The sequence below is a fragment of the Trichomonas vaginalis genome, chromosome I, assembly GCF_026262505.1.
Source record: "Trichomonas vaginalis G3 chromosome I, whole genome shotgun sequence".
Lineage (NCBI taxonomy): Eukaryota > Parabasalia > Trichomonadida > Trichomonadidae > Trichomonas > Trichomonas vaginalis.
In genome coordinates, this window is record NC_067203.1 from 10,476,910 (window position 1) to 10,489,378 (window position 12,469).

Consider the following 12,469-nt stretch of genomic DNA (forward strand, 5'->3'; position numbering starts at 1 on the left):
TGACAAGAGCTGAAAACGAATATTCTAAAAAGACTCATACACATTCTATATCTGATATTACAAACTTACAAGAAACCTTAAACAGGAAAGCGGATGAGGAACTTGTGGCTAGTGTGTTAGCGAAGAAGGCGGATAAGGAATATGTGGATGAAAAAGATAATGAAATTAAAGAAAAGGTTGAACGGTATCATGAATGGACATCGAAGATTTTTAAAACTAAAGCTAATACAGGATGGGTTTCAGGATGTTTAGACCTTAAAGCAGATAAAACTTATGTTAACGATGAGTTAGAGAAGAAAGCAAATAAGACTCATACACATACATCTTCTGAAATAACAGACTTAAACGTTAGCCTTGAAAAGAAAGCAGACAAGAACCATACACATGATTTCTTCACAACTGTTGCTATAGAAAGTATTGAAGGAACGGTTGAAGAAACTGGTGGGGATGTATTATATTATAAACCTCCTAACTTTCCACAAGGTTTAACATCGGATGACGACATAACGACGATGAGAAACATTAGATGTAAAGATGTTTATGTCATGAAGGATGAACATAATATTAAATTCACTGCTCAAGATTTATATGACAAGAAAGCAGACAAAACAGAGCTTCAAACATTAAAGACAGAAATACTTCAAACATTATATCCTGTTGGTTCTATTTATACGTCAATGAACTCTACCAGACCAGAAGTAGTACTTGGTTTTGGAACTTGGACTCAAATAGTCGACAGGTTTTTGTATTGTGCAAACTCTTCAAAGGAAACAGGTGGAAGTAAAACGATTTCAGGTGAAAATTTACCTGCGCACAGTCACTACATAGATTTAAGTACATCTCAAGCAGGTTGGCATAAGCATAAATTTTGGGATTGGTCAGCAATGAAAAAAGGTAAAGGATATGATGTTAAAGACGACGTTCAGTTTGCTATAAATTGTTTCTGGGGTAACACTCAGGGAGATGGAAACCATACACATCGCGTTACAGGATATACGCAAACAACGGGACAAAGTAAAGACTACATGCCACCTTACATGACAGTTTACGCATGGTATAGAAATGCTTAGTCGTCATTTTCAACTTCTTTAGCATATTCGTCAGGAGTTGTCTTATATTTGTTAGGAACTGTCTTTGAAAGTATACCACCTTGAACTTTGACAAGTTTGAAACGAGGTCTGACAATAGTAGTTTTATCTTCTGCTTGCAGTGTGTACATTTTGCCATGTTTGCCTAAAACTTCATAATATTCTCTTGTATACTTTCTTCTATTTTTACGAACACGAATGTGAGTACCTGTCGAGTTCCCATTGTTGTCATAGTCAATAGTATTTTCATATGGGTCGCGTTTAGGTATTTCTATTTTTACTTTGTCACCTTTCTGAAGTTTGAAGCCCGGCATTCTTTCTTGTTTGTCTCTTTTGACTAAATTATTAAATATATAGTCTTTCTCTAAGTCGGGGTTGTTTTTCATTTCTTCGGGGGAGTGGTTTCCCAAACCTTTTTGTTTACGGTTATTGTAAATATTTAAAACTTGTCTCATCTTTGCCATGGAGAAGTGTCTATACTTGTCGTCATATGACATTTCATTTGCTTCACCACCTTGTGGTTGGTTTAAGTCTCTTAACATTTTTATACATCCGTCAATGACACCAAGAGCAGAATGGTTTTGGTCGACAATGAAATATTGGTTTACATTTTTTGAACGCAGATAGTTTTTAATATCATCTGATTTGAAAGAACTTTCACAGTCAGATGTCAGTTTTGTTGGATGGTATTTGTCAACGAATATTGTCAAAGCAGTTTTCACATCTAAAATATTTTTGGACCATAATGGTATGGCTTCACAGTATCTTGTGTTTTGACCAACAAATATTAACCAGTATGGTGGTCCATCTTCTCTATACCTCGGAATGTTTTCCAAGATATCCATAAACCAAGCATTTGGTGTTGAACTAAAGATTTTTATCATGAGTGCTTTCTTTGTCGCTTTAGAAACATAGGGGTCCTTGTTTGGATTCGTCATTTTTTACCCTATAAGAAATGGGTTTATTTGGCGCATTAGCAGGAGTTGCATCCAGATTTTTGCCCGCAGTGGGAACAATAGCCAGAGGTGCATTTGGAATTGGAAGGAAGATTTTGAGTACATTAGGTATACTTAAAGAGAAAGCACAACCTATTATACAAACTGTACAGAAAGGTTGGGATGTAGCACGAGATGCAGCAAATCTTATTCCAAATCCTGAAACAAGAGGAAAAGTTCAAGGATGGATGGACAATGTAGGAAGACAAGCAGGAAACTATTATAACAAAGCAAATGACTACTATAACCAAGCAGGACACTATATGGACCAAGGTGAAAGATTCTTTAACAGAGGATATAACCATGCACAACAGTGGGTAAACAATAACCAACCTCAACCGCCTCAAACGTGGGGAATGTAAAATTTTTTACTGAGATGAAATGAACAATACAGCATTGAGACAAATGGGTTCAAGATGGATTTGTCGACTTCCAGCAGTTACACCACGTGTTTGTCAAGTTCTTCCTATACCTCAGGAAGTTTTAGACCGACTTAAAAAACCTAAACAACCAGTTGAAAACAAACCAAACTAAAATTTTTTACTGAGATGAAATGACCGAAGAAGTTGAAACGGTAGATTTGACACCACAAACAAAAAGTTCAGAACCATTGTCAAAACCTGTCAAAGAACTTACAGATGAAGAGAAAAATTCAATAATAGAAAGTGCCAGGTCTGGAAATACAAACCCTAACTACAAAGTCACTTTTCATAGAAATGGAACGGCTAGTATCTCAAAAAAGAAACAGACTCTCACAAATAAAATATTGAAGTCTGAAGGAGTTTATGAGACAACAGATGGAAAAGTTTACTTCACTGACCAACAGTTCATTATAGAACATCTCATTGACTTAGAGTCGAAATATTCTAAACTTTACAACAAACACAAAAAGTTGAAAGGAAAACAAAAACAAATGGCATATGATATTTATGAAGATGTTGACGACACAACTGTTCCTGCAGGTGAGGTAAAGTCAGAGGAACCGAAAAGTGACGAAAAACCGATAGAAGAAGAAAAACCAAAAACTGAAGATAAACCAAAACCAAAGTTTAGTTTCCAAACTAAACCAAGTCAACCTTCATTAGCTGGTATGGGTTGGCGTCAAAGACTTATGGCAGCAGGCGGTTATGTTAAGTAAAGAAAAAAATGTTTTTTTTTCTTTTTATAAAAATGTACGCTGAGTTTGTTGGAGAAGACCGTTGGGAAACTTGTTTGTTAGATGAGAAATATGAAATGGCATACCATTTTAAAACATTGCATGAAGTAAAACATTGCATGAAATAAAACATTGCATGAAATAAAAACATTTTTTAAAAAAAACATTTTTTTATTTTATTTGAAATGTACGCTGAGTTTGTTGGAGAAGACCGTTGGGAAACTTGTTTGTTAGATGAGAAATATGAAATTCACTGTTGTGAGCCTTTTGAAGTCAGAAACAAAAAGACAAAAAGAGTTTTAAGCGAATGGGAGCGAAATGACGGATATGTTATTGTGAAGATGAGTGGAAAACGCTATCTTAAACATGTCGTCATTGCAACTCATTTTATACCGAACTCTAACAATTTACCTTTTGTAGACCATATAAACCATATAAGAAATGACAATAGACTTGAAAATTTACGTTGGGTTACTCGTTCTGAAAACAATAAGAACATAAGCAAAATTGGAGATATTGTATTCGAATTTGTCGACGAACTAGAAGATGAAACAATTGAAATTACAGACTATGGCGAGCATACGTTTGAGTTTTACTACTATAGCGAAGAACAGGACTCTTTCTACTTTTATACCGGCGTAAACTATAGGAAATTACAAGTATATTTTACTAAGGCAGGCTATGCTTATGTAAACACTAGAGATACAGATGGAAAATGCGTTCAAATACGTCTTAACAAATTCAAGAAGCTATATGGCATACCATTTTAAAACATTTTTTAAAACAGTATATTTTTACATATATTAAATGTTTCAGGTTGAAAAACAAAGAACAAAAGTAGCAGATACAAAACCGTTAGACTATATCTTCACAAATGCCGGTAGGATTATATCAGATGAAGAAATTTCATCCGGTGCTTACAGGTTTGACTATCCAATTCGTTGGCTTCAAAGTCCTTCAGATGCAAAGGCAATAGGATTTAGAAGAGTTTTGTTTTCAAAAAGAACTAACGCATTTATGTTCGTAGTATATTTTCATGGTCAGTATAGAGGTTCTGATGGTCTAATAGACAAATTTGACGAAATGAGAATCTTTACAGTTCGTTCAGACGAAAACCTTGAGAAGACTCTAAATGACTTTCAAACTCAAATGAACAAATATTATTGGGAATTGCAAGAAAAATACGACTCTCTACTAAACGGAACTTACTATCTGAAACTAGAATATGACAAGATGAACTCCACAGTTTCATTTCAAAGGATTGAAAATAACCCTCCAAGAGATACACAGTTTTTATTTTGGGAAGTAGACAAACGTTCTTGGGCACAATTTCTTCGGTTACTAAACCAGAACGAACCATTACCACCTGACGGTCCGTTTAAATTTATACGCCCACCAACAGATTTGACAGTTTATAGAAACGTGTTCGACCCTCAAAATGTTATGTGTCATGCAAGTTTCAGTTCAAGCAACAACAGTTTTCTTTGTATCGGTAAGGACTTTTATGACCTTACCTCTAAATTCTACGAACCACCTAGTAACAGTTTCTCTGACTTTCAAGTCTGGTTCACAACAAACGGTGTGCAGCATATTATTCCATTATACTATGACTTTTATCTCGAATTGTCTTTCATATATAACTACGGAAAAGTGCTGAAAAAGTATTGAAAAATAATGTTTATGTTAGCATGTTAGATCTAACACGTTTTCTAACCACTTTTCTAACATCGTAGAAAACTCATGAAAACAATTTATTTTTGTGAATATGCAAGCGGCTCATAGCTCAGTGGTATGGGCTACCTCGTTAAAGGCGTCGAAGACCTCGGTTCAAATCCCGATTCGCGCAGGTTTTTTCCTTTTATGCAGTGAAATTTCATGTACATAGGTTACTTTGGTGTTAGACCCTAGTGAAGAAAATAGAACGATATAAGTTTACATTTGTAAGGTTACTTTGGTGTTAGACCCTAGTGAAGAAAATAGAACGATATAAGTTTACATTTGTAAAGTTGGACGATAAAAATCTCTGCTACTGTCAGTAAAAGTACTGCTACTGTCAGTAAAAGTACTGCTACTGTCAGTAAAAGTACTGCTACTGTCAGTAAAAGTACTGCTACTGTCAGTAAAAGTACTGCTACCGTCAGTAAAAAGGAAAATTTGAGAGGGTTTTCGACGATAAAGTACTGCTACTGTCAGTAAAAGTACTGCTACTGTCAGTAAAAGTACTGCTACTGTCAGTAAAAGTACTGCTACTGTCAGAAAAAGTACTGCTACTGTCAGTAAAAGTACTGCTACTGTCAGAAAAAGTACTGCTACTGTCAGTAAAAGTACTGCTACTGTCAGTAGCAGTACTGCTAGTAGCAGAGATTTTTATCGTTGTGGTCCGACGGTTAAGCCACAAACGAATGTCCGACGTCCCACCAACCGAGCCCATTCCCAAGCCAGAAGAACCGAAAGCACCAGCCCCTGCACCTCAGTTCCAGCAAGTCCCTCCACCAAATTACTACCAATTTCCACCTCAAGGTTACTACCAATTTCCACTACAAGGTTACTACCCACCACAAGGCTTCCCGAACTACCCTCCTCAGCCTATGCCTTACTTCCCCAACCCTTGGTTGTTCCAGCAAGCTCCACCCCAGCAATTCCAATCTCAATCCCAATCGAAGAGAGACCAAGAGTTCGAAGAAGGTCTGAACCGTTTACGCAAAGATTATGCCACAGCCCCTATGGAAGCCGACAGGCTTTCAGTCTCTTCCCTCAAATCGACCGATTCGACTCGTACCACAGATTCGGTTCGTGACCGTGAAGACTACCTCAAGCAGTCTGAGAGACTCTTCATCCTACAGCCATTTACAGTTGGAGCTCTCAAGAACATGCGCAATTACGAAGGTCAGACACCAGCTGGAGACCGCAAAACAGACGTACTCGCAAGAGCCGTCCAACTGGTCAAGACAAAGACCGAGATAGTCGACTTCATTCTTGCAGCTTGCCCATACAAGTAAAAAAATAAACAATTACGAGTTAAACTTTTTATTCTTTCTTTTCTGAGTTGTTTAGAGCTGGTTTCTCTTGTAGGAACCTTTCGTACTCTTCCATGGTCATGTAATTGCGAATTTGGTACGCAATTCCAGGTTCGTTGTTTTTGAACCTTACGTATGTAACGCTTCCATCCTCCTCAGGGAAGTAAGCTGCTAACATCTGACCAAGTTTTCTCGGTGACTCGGAGCTCATAAAAATGTCACTTTTTAAACGTTAAGTTTTTAGTCTTATTTTACCCTTTGTTTACCCTTTGTTTGTCAAGGTAGTATTGGAGTGCAATTTCTCCAAATTCTCTGTGTCGGAGTTCTTCAGCATTTTCCAAGGTGTCCCTGGAGAACTCAAAGAAGTTGTCAAGAACATACTGCCATGCTGCTCTTCTGAGTTCGTCGGTATTTTGGAAGTGTTGCACCTTCGAGTCTTCGGACATGAAAAAATAACACTTTTTCTATTAAACCGTTTTGGCATTTCTCATGAGTGAGTATAGTTCTGCCGAACCATTGGAAGAGAAGAAGTACCCTTGCTGCAAAAGACAAAAAAAAATAGTTGCCTTAGTTGTCATTATTGTACTCGTAATTGAATTCATTGTACTTCTCTTCACGTACATAAAACTCAGCAATGGTATTTGCTTTAAGAAGCTACCATCTTACTAAGACTAAACACTTACATTTTTCAAGCTTGACTTTTTACAATTTGAATTTTGTTGCTGAATTCAGTAAAAATAATGTTTAGGGTAGAAGGTTAGATCTAACCTCTTTTCTAACCTCTTTTCTACCCTCTTGAATTTTCATGAATTTTATATATTAATGTTTTCGTTATGCCACTTTGAGCCGTCAGTCAGTTTAGGAAATTTACACCAAAAATAATGTTTAGGGTAGAAGGTTAGATCTAACCTGTTTTCTAACCTGTTTTCTACCCTCTTGAATTTTCCCGAAATAAAAAATAAAATTAGTTTTATTTTATTTATTTTTTTTATTTTGTATAAAAAATATGATTTCAACAATCGGCACAACAGCAATTCAAACAACTACAGCACCAAACTCGCTAGTCATGAATCCAACATCTATGTTGGTAGAGATGAAAAACTTCATTCCTTCTTCATATACTTTCGAAACAAAAATCCAGAAGATAAAGCAGGAATTGTTAACATGTAATTTAGACTGTACCCACAGGATGAAAACAAATGAACAGTATCTTTATGAAATGCAGGACATTATTGACCATTTACCCAAATTGCCTGAAATCCAACAACAAAAACTCACTATTCCTGAATTCGACGAAATTGAAGTGAAAGCAACTGACTCAGTAGAAATAAAGAAGTTCATACGAAAGGTAAATTATGAATTCCTTGGTTTTCATTGCAACCATAAAGTTATGGACAAAGATTGCGACATGGTATATAAGAATGTTTCTGACCTTTACAAAACCGGGAGTTTAAGACCTACGACAACTTTGTTTCGTTAGTTGCTGAATGTGTATGGCAGATAAGAGATAAAGATAGAAGAGGTAAGGTATGGAATGAACAGATAAGACCCGCTATGTTTGAGATGAAGAGAGCAATTGACGCCTTAGTTGTTCTAGCAGGTAAGGTTTCAGAATATAACGCAAAAATGAACCCGCAATGTTCTAAATGTAAGGCAGCAATTAGGAAATATAACTACTCAGTCAAAGAGATAGAACGTATGAGAAACGACTATGCAGATTTAAAGAAAGAAGCAGAAAAGCCAGCAGAAGATAAAATGGACATGTTAGAATTTCTGAACAAAAACTATCCAACTGCTGACGATTTCCTTCTATCTGACGTCAAGAAGAAGTATAAAGAGACTTTCGGTATCGTTAAAACATTCGATATCCTCAGCGAAGAAATAGAAGCTACAAAACTGTTTAGAGTCTCACGAATTCATAACGTTTACCATGTAAAACGCTTATAAATAACTGGGTAGAAAACAGGTTAGAAAACAGGTTAGATCTAACCTTCTACCCTAAAATATATTTTTGCTGAATTCAGCAACAAAATTCTGAGTAAAATAATTTTTAGGGCTTGTGTCAAACCGTTGAGTTTTCACAAAATTTAAAAAATAACGTTTACCATGTAAAACGCTTATAAAATAACTGGGGTAGAAAACAGGTTAGAAAACAGGTTAGATCTAACCTTCTACCCTAAACATTATTTTTGTCTGATTTACGCTCATTACGATGAAGAAGTCTTGACAAAACATGTATGTTTAGTTTCGATGAAATCATGACAAAGAATGTACGATGAAGAAGTCTTGACAAAACATTTACGAAGAAGTCTTGACAAAACATTTACGATGAAATCATGAAAATTCATGAGGTTAGAAAAGAGGTGAGAAAAGAGGTTAGATCTAACCTTCTACCCTAAAATATATTTTTGCTGAATTCAGCACAAAAATCTGAGTAAAATGGCATAAGATTGCTTCCCTCGAAACCCCAGTCGCCAAAACTCTATGAAAACAGTGAAGAACAGCGACCAGGGAAAAAAAACTTAGTCGCCTAAAACTCATGAAAATCGTGAAATTTCTCTAGACCGGATTTTACCGGCCTTGCCTAAAACACATGAAAATCATGAAGAACAGCGAGTACGTAAGAAAACTTAGTCGCCAAAACTCATGAAAATCGTGAATTTCCTTAAGACAGAAAAAATAAAGTTAGTTTTTTATAAAATATTTTTTTATTTTGTATGTAAGAACAGAAATGACAAACATTGAGTTTGAAACAGTTAGAAAGATAGACAATGACACCAAAGTGGTTAGAATAGGTGATTTAAACGTAAGATACTCAAAGAAATACAACAAATATTCTTTGTCAGACATTATATCTCCATCTGGAAAGAAAACATGGCATTGGGTTGGAATTGCTTCAACTCAGAAAATTTTGACAAGAAATCCTGAGCTTATGATATCGGTAAGATTCTATGGAACTACAGCATATCTTATAGACAAAAGTCTTATACATTTTTATGGTTAGACCCAGTTGTTGGATATAACTTCATAACATATGGTTCGTTCGACTCAGAACGTTGCAGTGAAGGCTTACTTTACATCGTTCAGAAACCGATAGGACTTCAATACAAAGAGATATAAGATAGGAAGAACATATAATATAACTCAAAGATATGACAGTACAGTCAATAGAGTTAAGGTTGTGTTCGTTAACGATATGAGAGCTGCTGAAACAGAACTACTTGAAAAGTTTGAGAAAATATATAAAAGGTAAAGAAACGTTTGAAGTAGATAGATAGATAAAAGCTATAAAATTATTTGACGAAGTTGCTGAAAAATACATGTAAAGCGTTTATTTTTGGTCTTTTGTGAAAGACAGAAAAAATAAAGTTAGTTTTATTTTTATTTATTTTTTTATTTTGTATGTAAAGACAGATATGTCAACAACAGAGAACACAAAAAACAGTTATAGTCCATGAAGCCATAAATGAAGAATATGAGTACATACAGATATAAACAGTTACGTCTCATTCGTTTCAAAGACGATATGTACCAAATGCAAAGTATTTTGAACGCTCTTCGTTCTACAAAGCAAGCATATCATTGGTTTGAAAACCAACAGACAAAAGAACTTTTAGAAGAATTTCCTCATATGTTTGCTTCCCTCGAAAAACCGAGGAATGAGATTCCGTATGAAAATCGTGAAAAATTGCCAAACGGTTTGAGAGGATATTATGTACATAGACTTCTTGTAAATGCTGTTGCAATGTGGGCTTCGCCTCGTTATGCTTGGTATATTTACAGACTTCTTGACGAAATTCATAGACAAGAACGTGAAGAGCTAGAGAACAAGCTTGAAGCAAAAGACAAAAGCATTCAGAAAAGAATACCACGTTCGGTACCAAAAGGTAAGGAAAAGAACTATAAGTATATGATTTATACTGAAGAGATGGAAAATGAAGAAGATAAGATATGGTTATTGTTCATTTAGTCAGAAGAAACAACAAAAGCTTTTACGACCTTGCTAAGATTTACAAATCTGACAGAAATTGGTTCTATCGCGAAACTTACCGATTTCAATGACACCGAATGAAGATGTGAAACAAATAGTTCAAGATACTTTACCTCAAACACACTATGAATATTAAAGGTTGTACAATTCTTACCTTCAAAGAAGATTTGCCATTGTTAAAGGAAAAAAATAACAGAGTATTTGACAACTTCAAACAAGCAGAGTAAATGAACTCTTTATTTTTCAAGCTTGACTTTTTACAATTTGAACTTTGTTTGCGTAGATATGAATTCTGAAAGAAGTATGAGGGTCTTGTATGACTTTGTACTTCTCCCATAGTTCATGTCTGTCAAACTTACCTGCCATGGACTCTTTCATAAGTTCCATGAAATCGTCTTCGGACAATCCGGGGAAAAGTATTATGTCAGTAAGTATTCTTTTAACATCCTTACTTAAACTCTTGGCTGTCTGTACACATATTACGACTGAGATGTTAAAGTGTCTGAGCTTCTTAAGAATTCGACACATGTCTTGTTCTCTGTTCTTTAACAAAGGATGAGAAGCAAAGTCATCTAAGATAAGAAGACATCTGTTGAGGGTAAGTTCTTCCATCGTAAGATTGCAATTTCTTCGAAATGTATTCTATCTCTTTCTGTTTTGTTTCTGAAGTGTTTCTTCTCTAATATTCTCTGCATTTCCTCATTTGGGTCTTTGAACTTAGAATTTATATACTCATTTATAGCATTATACTTCAAAACTCTTCTTTGGTACTTCTTTATCCAATCTAACAACTCAGTATCCTTTATACATACCTAACTTAGACTTCTTTATAATATCTTTGAACGAATTGACGGTTTGGTCAAATTGACCAGAAGTCGAACAAATAACAACTAACTCATAAAATGGGTTCTTCTCATCTAGTTCTTGTTGTTGTGCAGCCATTTTAAGATAAGTGAAAGTCTTACCCGACCCAGGTGGTGCGATTAGACCTGTTATACCATTCTGAGCAAATAAGAACTTGTCATGTATAGGTTTTATCTGAGCATTTTCTAACTTCCTCTTGTTCTTCTTCAAAACATTCTCAAATTTCTTGTCAATGTCAGCAAACTTTTTTTTCTAACATATTTTTAGAAAAATTAAAATTTTTATCTTTTAGAAAATTGTCTAGCGATTTCGCTATCTATATTCGAGACAAACTTTTTGACAGCAAAACATCTGTCGACCATAAAAATCTTACATAGTGTAAACAAGAAAGGTGAATTTGTTCTAAAGTTCTGTTTCTGGGAATATGACAAGAACCATAAAACATTACAAAGAGCAGTCTTAAAATTTGTCAATGACAGACTTGTTGACAGAGATGACACCGATTGGAAAGATGAAGTCCAACAAAAGTTCTTAGAATGCAAAGAAGACACATGCGCTGTTCTGAAGATGAAATAGAAAACAGAATAGAAGAGCTATTAAAGGACAAAGAACTTTTACATAAATATGGTTCTGAGAAATTTGACATAACTCCACCAGAAAGAAGAAGAAGAGAGAAAGAAAGAAAAGAAGAAAAGAAAGTAGAAGAGAAGAAAGAACCTGAACCAGTTCCAGAGAAGGTGAGATATGACATGTAAAAATAAAATTTTATTTTTAGAACATTTCTGGGTCAATGTCAATGTTCTCTTCCTCTTTAGGAGCAAAACACTGGCTTTAGACTCTAAAATCTTTTTACCCAATTTACCTTGAACTTCAACTATCTTAGACTCATATTCATAGTCGTCTGTCTTCTTTGGTTCATAAGGTTATAACAAGTTTGTATGCTTTGCCTTCTTTAAGGTTTGAGAACCTTCTGTCAAAATTTTCTTTGACTGTTAACAAACCTTCTATGTCTAAGTCTTCAAATTTCGCACCATTTTTAGTCACAATAGCAAACTTAACTGGTTCGATGTTCCAAACTTTGTCAAATGTAGACTTTTCAAAATGGTAGAAGTAAACATTCAAATATGTGAATGGGTCTAGTTCTTCTTTGACTTCTGTCATGTACTTATTTACTGAGATGAATTTGTCATCTTTTTCTATCGGATAAAAAAAATATTTTTTTTTTAAACGTTTTAAAATGGTATGCCATATAGCTTCTTGAATTTGTTAAGAAGTATTCGAACGTGTTTCCATCTGTATCTCTAGTGTTTACATAAGCATAGCCTGCCTTAGTAAAATATACTTGTAATTTCCTATAG

At 35.0% G+C, this 12,469-nt stretch overlaps 4 protein-coding genes and 3 pseudogenes across 7 annotated transcripts, besides 1 other annotated feature; 5 read left to right on the forward strand and 2 right to left on the reverse strand.

Moving 5' to 3' along the window:
* Positions 1 to 12,469: part of a mobile genetic element that runs on past both edges of the window.
* TVAGG3_0963790 lies at positions 2,044 to 2,468 on the forward strand (annotated as a pseudogene). Its single transcript has one exon. A coding segment is annotated over exon 1 (425 nt).
* TVAGG3_0963800 (phage tail repeat-like family) lies at positions 2,637 to 3,221 on the forward strand (the record flags this gene model as incomplete). The annotated part of the gene is made up of 1 exon (XM_051253513.1): positions 2,637 to 3,221. One exon carries the CDS (start codon positions 2,637 to 2,639, stop codon positions 3,219 to 3,221), a length of 585 nt encoding a protein of 194 aa, XP_051079087.1.
* TVAGG3_0963810 (uncharacterized protein) lies at positions 5,642 to 6,238 on the forward strand (the record flags this gene model as incomplete). The annotated part of the gene is made up of 1 exon (XM_051253514.1): positions 5,642 to 6,238. The coding sequence occupies one exon, from the start codon at positions 5,642 to 5,644 to the stop codon at positions 6,236 to 6,238; it is 597 nt and encodes a 198-aa protein (XP_051079088.1).
* TVAGG3_0963820 (uncharacterized protein) lies at positions 6,267 to 6,467 on the reverse strand (the record flags this gene model as incomplete). Its single annotated transcript, XM_051253515.1, has 1 exon — positions 6,267 to 6,467. The coding sequence occupies one exon, from the start codon at positions 6,465 to 6,467 to the stop codon at positions 6,267 to 6,269; it is 201 nt and encodes a 66-aa protein (XP_051079089.1).
* On the forward strand, positions 7,820 to 8,203 carry TVAGG3_0963830 (organellar and viral DNA polymerase type B; the record flags this gene model as incomplete). Its single annotated transcript, XM_051253516.1, has 1 exon — positions 7,820 to 8,203. The coding sequence occupies one exon, from the start codon at positions 7,820 to 7,822 to the stop codon at positions 8,201 to 8,203; it is 384 nt and encodes a 127-aa protein (XP_051079090.1).
* On the forward strand, positions 9,673 to 10,444 carry TVAGG3_0963840 (annotated as a pseudogene). Its single transcript has one exon. A coding segment is annotated over exon 1 (772 nt).
* Positions 10,491 to 10,836, reverse strand: TVAGG3_0963850 (annotated as a pseudogene). The gene has a single exon. A coding segment is annotated over exon 1 (346 nt).